This window comes from Oncorhynchus tshawytscha, unplaced genomic scaffold (genome assembly GCF_018296145.1).
Source record: "Oncorhynchus tshawytscha isolate Ot180627B unplaced genomic scaffold, Otsh_v2.0 Un_contig_4562_pilon_pilon, whole genome shotgun sequence".
Classification (NCBI taxonomy): domain Eukaryota; kingdom Metazoa; phylum Chordata; class Actinopteri; order Salmoniformes; family Salmonidae; genus Oncorhynchus; species Oncorhynchus tshawytscha.
Genome location: NW_024609665.1, coordinates 106554 through 122953, shown reverse-complemented (window position 1 = coordinate 122953; position 16400 = coordinate 106554). Strand labels below are relative to the sequence as shown.

General features: G+C 49.5%; 1 protein-coding gene across 1 annotated transcript in view; it reads right to left on the bottom strand.

The window, feature by feature from the left end:
- Positions 1 to 1161: 1161 nt before the first annotated feature.
- Positions 1162 to 16400, bottom strand: part of LOC112241268 (plexin-A4) — a gene marked incomplete at its 5' end in the record, with an annotated part of 117632 nt that continues 102393 nt past the window's right edge. Inside the window, 2 exons of the mRNA XM_042316750.1 lie at positions 1162 to 5699; positions 7938 to 8088. Of these exons, the coding sequence (XP_042172684.1) occupies positions 5604 to 5699; positions 7938 to 8088 (247 nt within the window). The remainder of the gene's footprint in view (positions 5700 to 7937; positions 8089 to 16400) is intronic.

Sequence of the window (16400 nt, the reverse complement as noted above, 5' to 3'; positions counted from 1 at the left end):
ACCAGGAAAACTGCCTGTCTGGAGTTCTGGGAGTCTTTTACAGCCACAGGCAGCCTAATTGGCATCAGGTGTGAGCTAATTGATGGGCGTCTTAGGCGTGTTGTTTGGCTTCCTTCTGTCTTTGCTTCTTGATGGATCAGTGTATTTAGCACATTTTGTGGGTTTATTTACTTTGTAATTCACCTCAGACTTTTGATACATTTAGTCAAAGTACTGGATGTTTTCCCACTATTTCACTTCCTTCATCTGTTTAGTCCCTGTTAGCTTAGCTATGCTAACTACTCAGCACCAATGGGAATTCAGTCATTTATCTGGCTAGCAAACATACTATGGACTACAGCTGAAAATGAGCTAAATCTGGTGCAATGGCATGTTGTACATGGTCCCTGACAAATAAACAATTACCATAAAGCTCAAACTCATATTGGACTGCAGTAGAATCTTTACCACAGCAATATGAACCAGCTCAGCTGAAATGGTCAGAACTTTGAAAGATAATATTCTGAAATTGAGAAACTCTATCCACAATGATTACTGTTAACAATTTCCACTGAAAATGTCTCAAACAAATTCACTTGAAGAACAGTGCAGGTGCAAAGTTTGGTAACAGAATGATGGTAAAACAGCACCAACTGTCATTCTGTTACCAAACTTTGCATTGCACTGTTCTTCAAGTAAATGTTTTTGTCAAATGTTCAGTGGAAATGGATACAGTAGTCTGTGCATAGAGTTGTCTGGTTTGTTTAACTTTGCAAGCATTTGTTTGACATGCATTTTAAAGTGAACATCGGCGTCTCAGCATCTTTCTGTCACCGTGGAATTGCCCATAAAGCAATAGTACACGAGAGGGCGTGTGTTGTGACTGTTTTTACCGCGGCCGTGCTGCGGGCCTTGGGGACGAGGTGAAGCCATCACAACAAACAACTTTGAGTGTACAATGACTTTTCTACTACGGGTTACCATACAACATATTAAAACAAAGTGCTGTAGGTTTCTGCTTCACCTGTGCCGTTCTACTGAGGGAAACGGGACATTTTGCTTCCCATTATATGAAACGAATCCATTAATTCCAGTACACAGCATGCCATTCAACACCTGCTGTGTGAAATAACACTATTTAAATCAATCATTTCATATGAATAAACACAAACCACAAACCACTTTGTTTCATAATAAAGTTTATTCTATATTACAAATAGTATTTTGTTCTTGACTGCAAAATAGGAATGCATTATATTTACATACACAGGTATACAATTAATTATAGCAAAGTTAGAGAAGCTGGCCTTTTCCCCCAGGTTTAGTTTCATCTCTTGATAGGATACTCTTTATCTCTCAGCAAATATGGTAATAGTAAAAGTATTTCTACTGTTTCTGTAACACCTGCTATAACACTGAGCTCTAGAAGGACCTATCTTTAGTTCCTACAGAATGTTGAAGGTGGAAGCTTTATCGAGTCCCTCGGCAACAAAGGGGTCAGTAGTCTCAGACGAGCTTTGTCGCCGGGGAACATGGGGGAAAATGGAAACACCGTATGTTACAACACCAGGGGGCAGATTCACTACGAGATTCTAGGACATTCATTCTCTTCACCAAATAAAAACAATCGACTTAGAGAGGAGGAAACGTTGGGTAATAGTGGGTCAATTTACAGTCTCTAAACCTAACAAGGGCCCCTAAACGTTGGGTAGCTAGAGAATAGAATACATGGGTAATAGTGGGTCAATTTACAGTCTCTAAACCTAACAAGGGCCCCTAAACGTTGGGTAGCTAGAGAATAGAATACATGGGTAATAGTGGGTCAATTTACAGTCTCTAAACCTAACAAGGGCCCCTAAACGTTGGGTAGCTAGAGAATAGAATACATGGGTAATAGTGGGTCAATTTACAGTCTCTAAACCTAACAAGGGCCCCTAAACGTTGGGTAGCTAGAGAATAGAATACATGGGTAATAGTGGGTCAATTTACAGTCTCTAAACCTAACAAGGGCCCCTAAACGTTGGGTAGCTAGAGAATAGAATACATGGGTAATAGTGGGTCAATTTACAGTCTCTAAACCTAACAAGGGCCCCTAAACGTTGAGGTCCCTGCCAAGTTCAGTCTTATATCCAAACTGTTTTACCTGGGATTTTCCATCAGACTGAATTAATACAGTCGATTCCTTTCAGTTCTTTCTTATTGTTTATTTGATCACAAGCTTTGTGAACAGTTTGAACATGTTGGCAGTGTAGAACGTCCAGAGAACGCGCTGTTCATGAATGTACCCCCTCGAACCTGAATACCAACCACTGACAGAACTCACCCCTTTAGATAGTTCAGTTGTGGATGAATTAGATGTGGTTCATACATTAGACAGCGATGGTGTGACGGAAATAAAACACACTTTACAAAACACAATCAACTAAGTAAATCAGAAGCTTTCAGGGTCAGAACTAGTGTGGTTATAGAAGCTTCCAGACACCTCTTTGATGAGTTCATCAAGAGACGTTTAATCGTTTGAAATTGTCCAAAGGAGAGTTTTTTTTTTAGTTAAAACCACCAGTATCTTTTCAGTAAATTTGTGCAGAACACCTTTAGATGTAGCAGTAGAATCGAAGGACAGCAGATACTACCAGACAAGTGATTGACTTGAATGTATTGTACACCCCATAAGACCATAAGGATTCCAATAATGAGGCATGTTGTGCGATACATGGGTTTTGTATGAGCAAACTATTTGATTGAACCCCGAAAGCCCTCCTAATGCTAGTTCCCTATGCACTGAGCTCTTCAGATCAAACAACTGTCAAAACAGAATCTAAAAAACACATCCACAACTATAGTAACAGGTGCTGCAATAAGACGCTTACAAGGTAGCTTTGCAGCCAGTCAGGCTTACAAAAATAAATGTCATTTTTTTGAATGATAAAATAATAGAATCCAAAAGGTAAGGTTATAGGCTAGGGGAGATAGTTTCCGGATGAAAACACAGACAGACACTAGAGAAGCGATAGCAGCCAAGAAAAGAGCAAGAAGCTCACTGCAGAATTAGTCTACCAGACCCAAAACCTGAGGGTTCTGGAACTGACGAAGTCGCTAACTAATGGAACATGTATATGGATGGGCGTTAGAGGACGATCTACTCTGGAAGGACTAAGCCAAAGGACTGAATGAATTCAAACTTAGTCATGAGTTATTGTACTACATCAGTCCATGAGAATTCAAAATAACCGTTTTGTTTGTGAACCGTTTAAACGTTTCCTAGTAGCAGTAGATAAATATATTTGATTGCAAGGCAGTTCCATTTCATAACATCCAAATAGGTCAGCATGCAAGGGTATATAATATATTGGATTTTAAGGTACCACTTTATTCCTATTAGCGTCTAACACTTTCACAAGACATGGTAATGAGAGGTTTGCATGGGCTGAACGGGAGATAAAGGTTCCACCTTAACAGTTACTTATAGTTTTAACATGAACAATACACTTTTTTCCCTCACATTTGTCTTCCAAGCAAAATAAAGAAAAGAACACATCCACATCATCATCTGCAAGGCTTATTTTCTCTACTTGACTCTTTTTTTGTTTTAAATGTTAAGTTTTACATGCGCTTAAAAAGCCAATAAGGACCGAAGGTGGACCGAGGGCGGTCTCCACACATTCACATCACCACATGGGGCACGTTGTCAAGGCAAAAGAAAGGTCAGAGGTCTAAAGGAAAGGAGGGTTTCTCCATGGTTTCTCCATCTCTCTCTCCCATCCAGGTTATCACATTCCACAAGTCTGTTGATGTCCGTGTCCGGGCGTCTATATGACGTTGACTTGTTTTTCTCACTCTAGTTTCAGCTTTTTGAGGCTTGGAGAAGGCTGCGGAGGACGACTACACTAACACACAACATGAGCGACCCAGAGCGCTCAGAGATTCCCGCATGGAAGCTGTCTCCACACTTGTGCAAAAAAACTGACGTGGAAAACCGGACAAAGAGGGAAGAAAAACGGTGTGCCAAACACGGAAGAAACCGGGACGGCGAGGAGGAGGGCGGGACTCGTCCGCGGCTCCCCCTTCGGCACACTGAGGTCAGAAAATCACACAGGGTTAAGTTGTTGTTGTGGGGTGGGTTTTTCTTTCACCAAATCCTTTTCCCGTGTCATTTCCTTTAAATACATTGTTTTTAAATAACTTTTTTTGTCTTTTTAAAATGTCAAGCTCCTTTGGTTTTTCGGCTGACCAGTTATGTCCATCAATTGATTCCCCCCGTCCCAAGTCTTTACAGAAGGTCTCTCTCTCTCAGCAGAGCAGATCCCATTTAAGCAGTACCGCACCGTCTCTGTCATGTAGAAAGCATGGGTCCATGGTAAGACTGCTCTAGTGAAGCGTCCCTCTCCTCCTCTCAGTAGATGTCAGTCAGCTCCCCTAGTATTCAGACAGTGTGATCAGAGGGTGAATCAGGAGTAGAGTTCCCCTCAGAACAGGTCTTGGACAGCTGCCGTGTGTATCTGTTTGTGTGTGTGCTTTGATAGACCGGCGAGTGACCTCCATCTGTTAGCAGCACACACGGGACAGACTGACCGTTCCAGGTGTCAGAGCTGTCGGGTCACTGTGGTCAAGAGTTGGATGTGTGCTTCTCGTCACAGAGGAGGACCAGACAGAGCTGGGTCTGTCCTCCACTAATTAGTCTTATAATAGTCAGGATAATTGAGCAGGTACCACACAAGCCAGAGATTCAGAAGATGAGGATTGTTTTATCTATAGAGGTACTTGGAGGGGTGGGTGGGTGGGAGCAGACTCGTGCCAATGCCACAAAGGGGAATCTGTCCTTCTCTGGATTTCAAAGTCAGTCAGGTTTTCGGAAAAAAAGGAAAATTCAAGAAGCACTAACTCTCCCCAGCCCCTATCGGAGTTTCTTCAAATACACCTCAAAGCTACATTGAGAAAACAATTCTGTAGTTTGCCTATTTCCCAATCTTAAGAAGTGTGAACCAGGCAAACCTTCTGTTTTTTTGTCTTCCGAGGTGGTCAGTTTGGTTTCCTCATTTATATAATACCACTTTGTTTTTCCACGTTTGATGTGATGTTGACTGTAGCACTACAATTAACTGGACTCTGTAGCAGTTTCATTGACTAATATCCTGTTCAGAAAGTCTGAACAAACTGACTCCCAACATTGTGGTGGCAAAAGACTTAGTCATCAGTGTTATTTTTAAAGGCAACATAAATAGAATGTTTGTTTCTCCCCCAACATTACGGTGTAAATGATGCCGATACGGCGAGCTGGCAGACAACCACCCCTCCATCAGACTCTTCTACGCAGCAAAGCTGGGATGAGGCCCTCCCATTGCATGGTGGGAAAAGCAGTCCCCAGCTCTGCCGACCCTCCAGTCAGTCCATCAGCCAGTCTTCTCTGCATGTCCTATGAAGCTGAGCGGATGAGATGCCAAACACTTGTCAGGAAGAGGAGGAAGAGGAAGAGGAGGAAGAAAACAGGACAATATGTGTTGTCTTTGAAACGGAGAGGAGTTCTGATGCTGATGACGATGGTGAAGAGATAGATGGACAGGTCTTTGCTCAGGCACGGCTCGGTTTCTGACGGGTCTCCCAGTGCGCCCTGGGAAGTGCGGTCCTCAGCTCTCCAGGCTCATGAAGGCCACCACCTGCTCCAGCTTGAAGGAAAGTCTCTGTTTCCTGGCGGCGTCGTCCTGCTCCAGCGCACAAACAATCTGACAGAGAGAGACACACACAGCCAGTCCCTGTGTTACTGTCAGCCTCACACACAATCTGACAGAGAGAGACACACACAGCCAGTGCCCGTGTTACTGTCAGCCCCACACACAGCCAGTCCCTGTGTTACTGTCAGCCCCACACACAGCCAGTCCCTGTGTTACTGTCAGCCCCACACACAGCCAGTCCCTGTGTTACTGTCAGCCCCACACACAGCCAGTCCCTGTGTTACTGTCAGCCCCACACACAGCCAGTCCACTGTGTTACTGTCAGCCCCACACACAGCCAGTCCCTGTGTTACTGTCAGCCCCACACACAGCCAGTCCCTGTGTTACTGTCAGCCTCACACACAGCCAGTCCCTGTGTTACTGTCAGCACCACACACAGCCAGTCCCTGTGTTACTGTCAGCCCCACACACAGCCAGTCCCTGTGTTACTGTCAGCCTCACACACAGCCAGTCCCTGTGTTACTGTCAGCCCCACACACAGCCAGTCCCTGTGTTACTGTCAGCCCCACACACAGCCAGTCCCTGTGTTACTGTCAGCCCCACACACAGCCAGTCCCTGTGTTACTGTCAGCCCACACACAGCCAGTCCCTGTTACTGTCAGCCCCACACACAGCCAGTCCCTGTGTTACTGTCAGCCTCACACACAGCCAGTCCCTGTGTTACTGTCAGCCCCACACAGCCAGTCCCTAGCCAGTCCCTGTGTTACTGTCAGCCCCACACACAGCCAGTCCCTATGTTACTGTCAGCCCCACACACAGCCAGTCCCTGTGTTACTGTCAGCCCCACACACAGCCAGTCCCTGTGTCCCTGTACTGTCAGCCCCACACACAGCCAGTCCCTGTGTTACTGTCAGCCCCACACAGCCAGTCCCTGTGTTACTGTCAGCCCACACACAGCCAGTCCCTGTGTTACTGTCAGCCCCACACACAGCCAGTCCCTGTGTTACTGTCAGCCCCACACACAGCCAGTCCCTGTGTTACTGTCAGCCCCACACACAGCCAGTCCCTGTGTTACTGTCAGCCCCACACACAGCCAGTCCCTGTGTTACTGTCAGCCCCACACACAGCCAGTCCCCCCACACACAGTGTTACTGTCAGCCCCACACACAGCCAGTCCCTGTGTTACTGTCAGCCCCACACACAGCCAGTCCCTGTGTTACTGTCAGCCCCACACAGCCAGCCAGTCCCTCCCTGTGTTACTGTCAGCCCCACACACAGCCAGTCCCTGTGTTACTGTCAGCCCCACACACAGCCAGTCCCTGTGTTACTGTCAGCCCCACACACAGCCAGTCCCTGTGTTACTGTCAGCCCCACACACAGCCAGTCCCTGTGTTACTGTCAGCCCCACACACAGCCAGTCCCTGTGTTACTGTCAGCCCCATGTGTTACTGTCAGCCCCACACAGCCAGTCCCTGTGTTACTGTCAGCCCCACACACAGCCAGTCCCTGTGTTACTGTCAGCCCCACACACAGCCAGTCCCTGTGTTACTGTCAGCCCCACACACAGCCAGTCCCTGTGTTACACACACAGCCAGTCCCTGTGTTACTGTCAGCCCCACACACAGCCAGTCCCTGTGTTACTGTCAGCCCCACACACAGCCAGTCCCTGTGTTACTGTCAGCCCCACACACAGCCAGTCCCTGTGTTACTGTCAGCCCCACACACAGCCAGTCCCTGTGTTACTGTCAGCCCCACACACAGCCAGTCCCTGTGTTACTGTCAGCCCCACACACAGCCAGTCCCTGTGTTACTGTCAGCCTCACACACCAGCTGACAATGGCAGAGTATTGGCACATACAAGAAATGTTGCTTCTGTATGACAGTGTTTCTGGAACCTTTCCTCTGGGACCCCTTGACGTCTCACAATTTAGTTGAAGACCTGAACTACCACATCTTTTTTTTTTGTATTTACAAAAAAAACGTAATTTAACTAGGCATTATTCAACGACAGAAAGGCTTGATGATCTAAGCTGAGAAGTGTGTTCTCTCTGTAGTAGAACAAAGACATGGTTGGGAGTCCTCCAGGAGAGGTTGGAAATCCGCTGATATACGCCGTCTGGGTTGCTTATAAATGTATTTTACATACATCTTCCAGATCGTCTGAACCTACACGTCATCTACAATACATGTCAACTTCAAACCCAACTGTGTAAGACTGGCAGTCCTAAATGGAACACTGCTACCTGTCTTGAATAAAGTGTGATATTTGTCCACGGTGTGTTGCCGTACCTCCTCTGTGTATTTGCCCACGTAGGAGTAGATCTCACTGAGGGAGCTCATGCTGTTGAACTCGTTAATGTGCATCCGGGACTGCTCTGCCAGGTACGCATTCATGTCCTGGTCACTGATGGCCGGCATCTTACTGATGTCTGAGTAGTACCTGTGGAGGTAACACACACAGCAGAATGTATTAGTGAACTGTGTAATCACTACATTTACATACATACACCCCAAAATGTGTGTTATTTCAGGGTTGTTTCAAGACTGAGATGTTTCAGCCTTTAGAATTGTGTATTGAACCTTTATTTAACCAGGCAAGTTAAGAACAAATGATTATTTACAAAGACGGCCTCCCCCGGTCAAACCCTAACGACACTGGGCCAAAGACGGCCTGCCCCGGTCAAACCCTAACAACACTGGGCCAAAGACGGCCTGCCCCGGTCAAACCCTAACGACACTGGGCCAAAGACGGCCTGCCCCGGTCAAACCCTAACAACACTGGGCCAAAGACGGCCTGCCCCGGTCAAACCCTAACGACACTGGGCCAAAGACGGCCTGCCCCGGTCAAACCCTAACAACACTGGGCCAAAGACGGCCTGCCCCGGTCAAACCCTAACAACACTGGGCCAAAGACGGCCTGGCGGGTCAAACCCTAACAACACTGGGCCAAAGACGGCCTCCCTGGTCAAACCCTAACGACACTGGGCCAAAGACGGCCTGGCGGGTCAAACCCTAACAACACTGGGCCAAAGACGGCCTGCCCCGGTCAAACCCTAACGACACTGGGCCAAAGACGGCCTCCCCCGGTCAAACCCTAACGACACTGGGCCAAAGACGGCCTGCCCCGGTCAAACCCTAACGACACTGGGCCAAAGACGGCCTCCCGGTCAAACCCTAACGACACTGGGCCAAAGACGGCCTGCCCCGGTCAAACCCTAACGACACTGGGCCAAAGACGGCCTCCCCGGTCAAACCCTATCGACACTGGGCCAAAGACGGCCTCCCCGGTCAAACCCTAACGACACTGGGCCAAAGACGGCCTGCCCCGGTCAAACCCTAACGACACTGGGCCAAAGACGGCCTGGCGGGTCAAACCCTAACGACACTGGGCCAAAGACGGCCTGCCCCGGTCAAACCCTATCGACACTGGGCCAAAGACGGCCTGGCGGGTCAAACCCTAACGACACTGGGCCAAAGACGGCCTCCCCCGGTCAAACCCTAACGACACTGGGCCAAAGACGGCCTCCCCGGTCAAACCCTAACGACACTGGGCCAAAGACGGCCTGCCCCGGTCAAACCCTAACGACACTGGGCCAAAGACGGCCTCCCCGGTCAAACCCTAACGACACTGGGCCAAAGACGGCCTCCCCGGTCAAACCCTAACGACACTGGGCCAAAGACGGCCTCCCCCGGTCAAACCCTAACGACACTGGGCCAAAGACGGCCTCCCCCGGTCAAACCCTAACGACACTGGGCCAACTGTGCACCGCTCTATGTGACTCCCAGTTGTGGCCAGTTGTGAATCAGGGTCTGTAGTGACACCTCTAGCACTGAAATGAAGTGCCTTAGACAGCTGCGCCATTCGGGAGCCTAGAATAGGAATCAAGACAGTTGTCTCATCCCCAATCACTTTTCACAGTCTGAGCAGCCCTGACTCTCTATAGACATTTACATTTTTCTAATTTAGCAGACGCTCTTATCCAAAGCAATTAGGGTTAAGTGCCTTGCTCAAGGGTACATCGATATATTTTGCACATTGTTGGCTAAGGGTTTCAAACCTTTTGGCCCAATGCTCTTAACCCTTAGGCTACCTGCCGCCCTTGTACAAATGGCCTAAAAGCTGCAAAGGCACTTAGCAGTGTATGTGAACCCCCCCTCTCTCTCACACACACAGACTGTGTCTCCAGTGTGAACCCCCCCTCTCTCTCACACACACAGACTGTGTCTCCAGGAAGCTCTCAGCTGCGTCCGGGTAAAGAGGGCTGGAAAGGAGAAGTAATCAGCCAGTGTCAACAGCAGCTGAGGCCCTCTGTCAACTCCTTCATTAAAGATGGTCATTACCTGTTTAATTCCGGTGCCACAACTGCTCCTGGACACCACAAATTTAGTCTGATAAGTGTGTGGTGTGGTATGGTGTGTGGTGTGGTATGGTGTGTGGTGTGGTGTGGTGTGGTGTGTGGTGTGGTGTAGTGTGGTATGGTGTGTGGTGTGGTGTTGTGTGGTATGGTGTGTGGTGTGGTGTGATGTGTGGTATGTGGTATGGTGTGTGAAAACCGACGCTATTAAGCTAACAGAGCAGGTTACGCGACAGGTGGGCATTGCAGGTTATTTATTGTAAGGAAGGTCACGGGAAGGTCACACCCACTCACACACACCTCGGCCACCTGTGGTGTGGTATGGTGTGTGTGGTGTGGTGTGTGGTGTGGTGTGGTATGGCGTGTCGTATGGTGTGTGTTTGGTGTGGTATGGTGTGTGGTGTGGTGTGGTATGGTGTGTCGTGTGGTGTGGTATGGTGTGTCGTGTGGTGTTGTGTGGTATGGTGTGTGGTGTGGTGTGATGTGTGGTATGTGGTATGGTGTGTGAAAACCAACGCTATTAAGCTAACAGAGCAGGTTACGCGACAGGTGGGCATTGCAGGTTATTTATTGTAAGGAAGGTCACAGGAAGGTCACACCCACTCACACACACCTCGGCCACCTGCGCAGGGCAGGAGGGCAATTGGAGGAAGTGAGTCGTGGGGTTTGAGAGGGGAAAGGAAATTGGAGGGATTTCTGTCTCCAGGTAAAACAGCAGGTCCACCTGACATCTCTGGTTCTAGGTGATGACGTGGGGCCTAATTCCAAATTGTCTCCTTTCTTAGACACTTGATCTAAACATAATGGAAATCACACCTAGAGCAGGGGTCAGCAGCCCACGGGCCAAAACCGGCCTACAAGGGATTTTTTTTCCCGGCCCGCAAGAGATATTCATTTTGAAATTCAGCAATAAAATAAAAAAATATACGTATGTGATCATGTCTCAACTTAACCAAGGCTTGAAATGATTGTTATTTTCCAATATATATCATTATTTATTGGCTTAGTTGTAGTCAATTTGCAGTGTAGAAATGATAATAATTATGTTCCGGTCAGCCCACCATCCGCTCCGACAAAAATGGTCCTGCAGCTGAATCTAGTTGCTGACCCCTTGGCCACCCCCCAGGGAGCTGTGAATGTAAGTATGCCATTTCCCCTGATACGGTCCATGTGTTAATGTCAGGGGTTTTCACTTTGATTTCCCATTGTAATCTTCTATCCGAGCAGGGGATCAAATGAACTGCATATATGACAGGTCTGATGAACTTGTCATTGTCTGGGGACAATTAAATCCCACCTCAAATACCACTCCAACTGAATGGAATGAATATAAACAGTCTGTCTGTAGTTGGAGGCTCTGGGGGAACATGCATGTCCAACCCTTGCAAACCACTCCAACCATCAAATTGTGCCAATGCATCATAAATCAACAAGACCCCAACACAACTTAGATCCTGTAAGATGTCAGCTTTCATTAAAGTGCTGAGTTAGTGAGATACAGTTGTAGGAAGTCATGTACCGGCCGAGACCCACAGGATTTCTTCCTTGTGTTAAATCATATCAGATTGCTTTTCTGTGGATGTCATACAGTAATAACATGTTAAGGTAGAGTCTTCCCAGAGGGGCACAGCTCCACTACAAGACCAGAGGCAAACTGCCTGATCCCCAAACGTACCATGACCAAGCTATAGGCTTCCATTATGGTGCTCCTACCCCTCTCCCTGGTATGGCATTACAATAACAGCTAACCTCCACAGCGCTTATGAAGATGTAGAACGGAGGAGAAATCACAGGAAGACATGTGCCTGAGTATTCCTCTCACTCCGCCTTCTTTCTTTAGTTAAACTCTGCAGTCTGTCTCTTTGAAGTGTTTTTCACGGTGTGACTGAAGTGTCGGGCTGGATTGGAAGCAGAGTTGAAGACAGAGTTGAAGACCGGTGGATGTGTGTGTTACAGATTGTGTGTGTGTGTGTGGGGGGGGGGAGTTGAAGATGGGGAAGGAAGAGAGAGAGGGGAAGAAAGAGTGAAGCAATAGTGGGGAGAGAGGGGGAAGGGAGTGTGGGGAGAGAGGGAGAGGGGAGTTGGGAGAGAGGGGGGAGGGGGAAGGGTGGGGAGAGAGTGGGGAGTTGGGGGGAGGAGGGGAGTTGGGAGAGAGGAGGAAGGGAGTTGGGAGAGAGGAGGAAGGGAGTGTGGGGAGAGAGGGGGAAGGGAGTGGAGAGAGGGGGAAGGGGAGGGGAAGGGTGTTGGGAGAGAGGAGGAGGAGTTGGGAGAGAGGAGGAAGGGAGTTGGGAGAGAGGAGGAAGGGAGTTGGGGAGGAAGGGAGTTGGGAGGAGGAAGGGAGTTGGGAGAGAGGAGGAAGGGAGTTGGGAGAGAGGAGGAAGGGAGTGTGGGGAGAGAGGAGGAAGGGAGTGTGGGGAGAGAGGAGGGAGGGAGTGTGGGGAGGAGGAAGGGAGTTGGGAGAGGAGGAAGGGAGTTGGGAGAGAGGAGGAAGGGAGTTGGGAGAGAGGAGGAAGGAGTGTGGGGAGAGGAGGAAGGGAGTGTGGGGAGAGAGGAGGAAGGGAGTGTGGGGAGAGAGGAGGAAGGGAGTGGGGGAGAGAGGAGGGAGGGGAGTGTGGGGAGAGAAGAGGAGGAAGGGAGGGAAGGGAGTTGGAAGAGGGAGGAAGGGAGTTGGGAGAGAGGAGGAAGGGAGTTGGGAGAGAGGAGGAAGGGAGTTGGGAGAGAGGAGGAAGGGAGTGTGGGGAGAGAGGAGGAAGGGAGTGTGGGAGAGAGGAGGAAGGGAGTTGGGAGAGAGGAGGAAGGGAGTTGGGAGAGAGGAGGAAGGGAGTGTGGGAGAGAGGAGGAAGGGAGTTGGGAGAGAGGAGGAAGGGAGTTGGGAGAGAGGAGGAAGGGAGTTGGGAGAGAGGAGGAAGGGAGTGTGGGGAGAGAGGAGGAAGGGAGTTGGGAGAGAGGAGGAAGGGAGTTGGGAGGGAGAGGAGGAAGGGAGTTGGGGAGAGAGGAGGAAGGGAGTTGGGAGAGAGGAGGAAGGGGGAGTGTGGGGAGAGAGGAGGAAGGGAGTGTGGGGAGAGGAGGAAGGGAGTGAGAGGGAGGAAGGGAGTGGGGAGAGAGGAGGAAGGGAGTTGGGAGAGAGGAGGAGAGGGAGTTGGGAGAGAGGAGGAAGGGAGTTGGGAGAGAGGAGGAAGGGAGTTGGGAGTTGGAAGGAGTGTGGGGAGAGAGGAGGAAGGGAGTTGGGAGAGAGGAGGAAGGGAGAGTGGAGGAAGGGAGGAGGAAGGGGAGTGTGGAGAGAGAGGAGGAAGGGAGTTGGGAGAGAGGAGGAAGGGAGTTGGGAGAGAGGAGGAAGGGAGTTGGGAGAGAGGAGGAAGGGAGTTGGGAGAGAGGAGGAAGGGAGTGTGGGGAGAGAGGAGGAAGGGAGTTGGGAGAGAGGAGGAAGGGAGTGTGGAGAGAGGAGGAAGGGAGTGTGGAGAGAGAGGAGGAAGGGAGTTGGGAGAGAGGAGGAAGGGAGTTGGGAGAGAGGAGGAAGGGAGTTGGGAGAGAGGAGGAAGGGAGTTGGGAGAGAGGAGGAAGGGAGTTGGGAGAGAGGAGGAAGGGAGTTGGGAGTTGGGAGAGGAGGAAGAAGGGGAGTTGGGAGAGAGGAGGAAGGGAGTTGGGAGAGGAGGAAGGGAGTGAGAGAGAGGAGGAAGGGAGTTGAGAGGAAGGAGGAGAGAGAGAAGGAAGGGAGTGGGAGAGAGGAGGAAGGGAGTTGGGAGAGAGGAGGAAGGGAGTTGGGAGAGAGGAGGAAGGGAGTTGGGAGAGAGGGAGTTGGGAGGAAGGGGGAGTTGGGAGAGAGAGGAGGAAGGGAGTGTGGGGAGAGAGGAGGAAGGGAGTTGGGAGAGAGGAGGAAGGGAGTTGGGAGAGAGGAGGAAGGGAGTTGGGAGAGAGGAGGAAGGGAGTGGGAGGGGGAGAGAGGAGGAAGGGAGTTGGGAGAGAGGAGGAAGGGAGTTGGGAGAGAGGAGGAAGGGAGTTGGGGAGAGGAGGTTGGGAGGAAGGGGGAGTTGGGAGAGAGGAGGAAGGGAGTGTGGGGAGAGAGGAGGAAGGGAGTTGGGAGAGAGGAGGAAGGGAGTTGGGAGAGAGGGAGGAAGGGAGTTGGGAGAGAGGAGGAAGGGAGTTGGGAGAGAGGAGGAAGGGAGTTGGGAGTTGGGAGAGGGAGGAAGGGAGTTGGGAGAGAGGAGGAAGGGAGTTGGGAGGGAGAGGAGGAAGGGAGTGGGGAGAGAGGAGAAAGGGAGTTGGGAGAGAGGAGGAAGGGAGTTGGGAGAGAGGGAGGAAGGGAGTTGGGAGAGAGGAGGAAGGGAGTGGGGAGAGAGGAGGAAGGGAGTGGGGAGAGAGGAGGAAGGGAGTTGGGAGAGAGGAAGGGAGTTGGAGTTGGGAGAGAGGAGGGGAGGGAGTTGGGGAGAGAGGAGGAAGGGAGTTGGGAGAGAGGAGGAAGGGAGTGTGGGGAGAGGAGGAAGGGAGTGTGGGGAGAGAGGAGGAAGGGAGTTGGGAGAGAGGAGGAAAGGAGTGTGGGGAGAGGAGGAAGGGATTGTGGGGAGACAGGAGGAAGGGAGTTGGGAGAGAGGAGGAAGGGAGTGTGGGGAGAGGAGGAAGGGAGTGTGGGGAGAGAGGAGGAAGGGAGTTGGGAGAGAGGAGGAAGGGAGTGTGGGGAGAGGAGGAAGGAGTGTGGGGAGAGGAGGAAGGGAGTGTGGGGAGAGAGGAGGAAGGGAGTGTGGGGAGAGAGGAGGAAGGGAGTGTGGGGAGAGACTTGAGCTTGTCTCAGGTGTTGGACTCGATGACAGTTGCTATCCATTATAGAGCTGCGATTGGTTGGCCAAAATTCATGGACAGTGCTTAGCGAAGGGTCAATTGTATATAGATGGGCAAATTCAATTGTGTGAATATGCTGATGGTCTCAATGCACATCACAACCTTCAGGTAGGCTTTGCCAATCAACAAGACTGTGAGATCTAATTTGCCTATCCTGATTGTGAGATGTAAGCACTGCAGGGTTTATAAACACTATTTTGAGATTTAATTTGTTAATTAAGATTGATGTCAATGACGTGGAGGGACTAATTATACTACAATTACACTAAATTAGATCTCACAAAATATGGATTGATCAACTAAACATCACCTATATAAACATTACATCTCAGAATCATGTGGATGCTGATTGGATTTTCTGCAAAGACTCCTGACCTTAGACATGAATACTTCCTTCACAGACTTTTATGCTTCAGAAATAAACGCCAACTGGTCCACAGGTAATAGGACCGTCACATGGCTTCAGTGTGGACAGGAAGTCTCTGATTAGAATCTTATCACTCTCCTGATCTCCCACGGCTGCCGAACCCCGTCAGCATCTCCCGCTCCTAATGCCACATGACACGTCAACAGTTTACTCACTAGCTGCAGGTCAGACTCAGCCTGTGAAACGGGTCCTTATCAGTAATCACCTCACGCGCCCAAGTCGCAAGCAAAGAGCAGGGAACGCTAACAGGAACGCTAACAGGAACACATTGATATGAAGCTTAACAACCTCTAGATTGGCACGGCTGCTTTTAGTTAAATAGTAGTGATTCATCTTTACAGAGAACTACACTACCCATGATTCCCCTGTCTTTACAAATTCGGTTTGGTTCTGAGAATGTCAACATGTAGAACACAGGAGGTTGGTGGCATCTTAATATGGGAGAACGGGCTCGTGGTAATGACTGGAGAGGAATCAGAGGAATGGTATCAAATCCATCAAACACATGGTTTCCATGGTTACCAGGTGTTTGATGACATTCCATTTGCTCTGTTCTGGACATTATTATCAGCCGTCCTCCCCTCATCAGCCTCCTGTGATGTAGAATCTCTGTCTGTATACCCTGTGTGTTTTTATCCTCCCCTCATCAGCCTCCTGTGATGTAGAATCTCTGTCTGTATACCCTGTGTGTTTTTATCCTCCCCTCATCAGCCTCCTGTGATGTAGAATCTCTGTCTGTATACCCTGTGTGTTTTTATCCTCCCCTCATCAGCCTCCTGTGATGTAGAATCTCTGTCTGTATACCCTGTGTGTTTTTATCCTCCCCTCATCAGCCTCCTGTGATGTAGAATCTCTGTCTGTATACCCTGTGTGTTTTTAATCTGAGGTTGATTGAGTATTTCAGCTATTTGAATTGAACATTTCCTGTCCAAATAATGAACAGCACCTGGGTCAACAGAGATGATGACACAGATGGTCTGATTCTACTGTACGTACAGTAGGCCCATTGAACCTTTGTATTGCAACACAGCCCTACTCAAATCCACACAATCACACTGCACACACCTCTGTCCCGTCGACTGCCAAGCCTCATGAAGACTAAGGGCTTCAATCTGTATCGCTGAAGTTCAGTGCTAT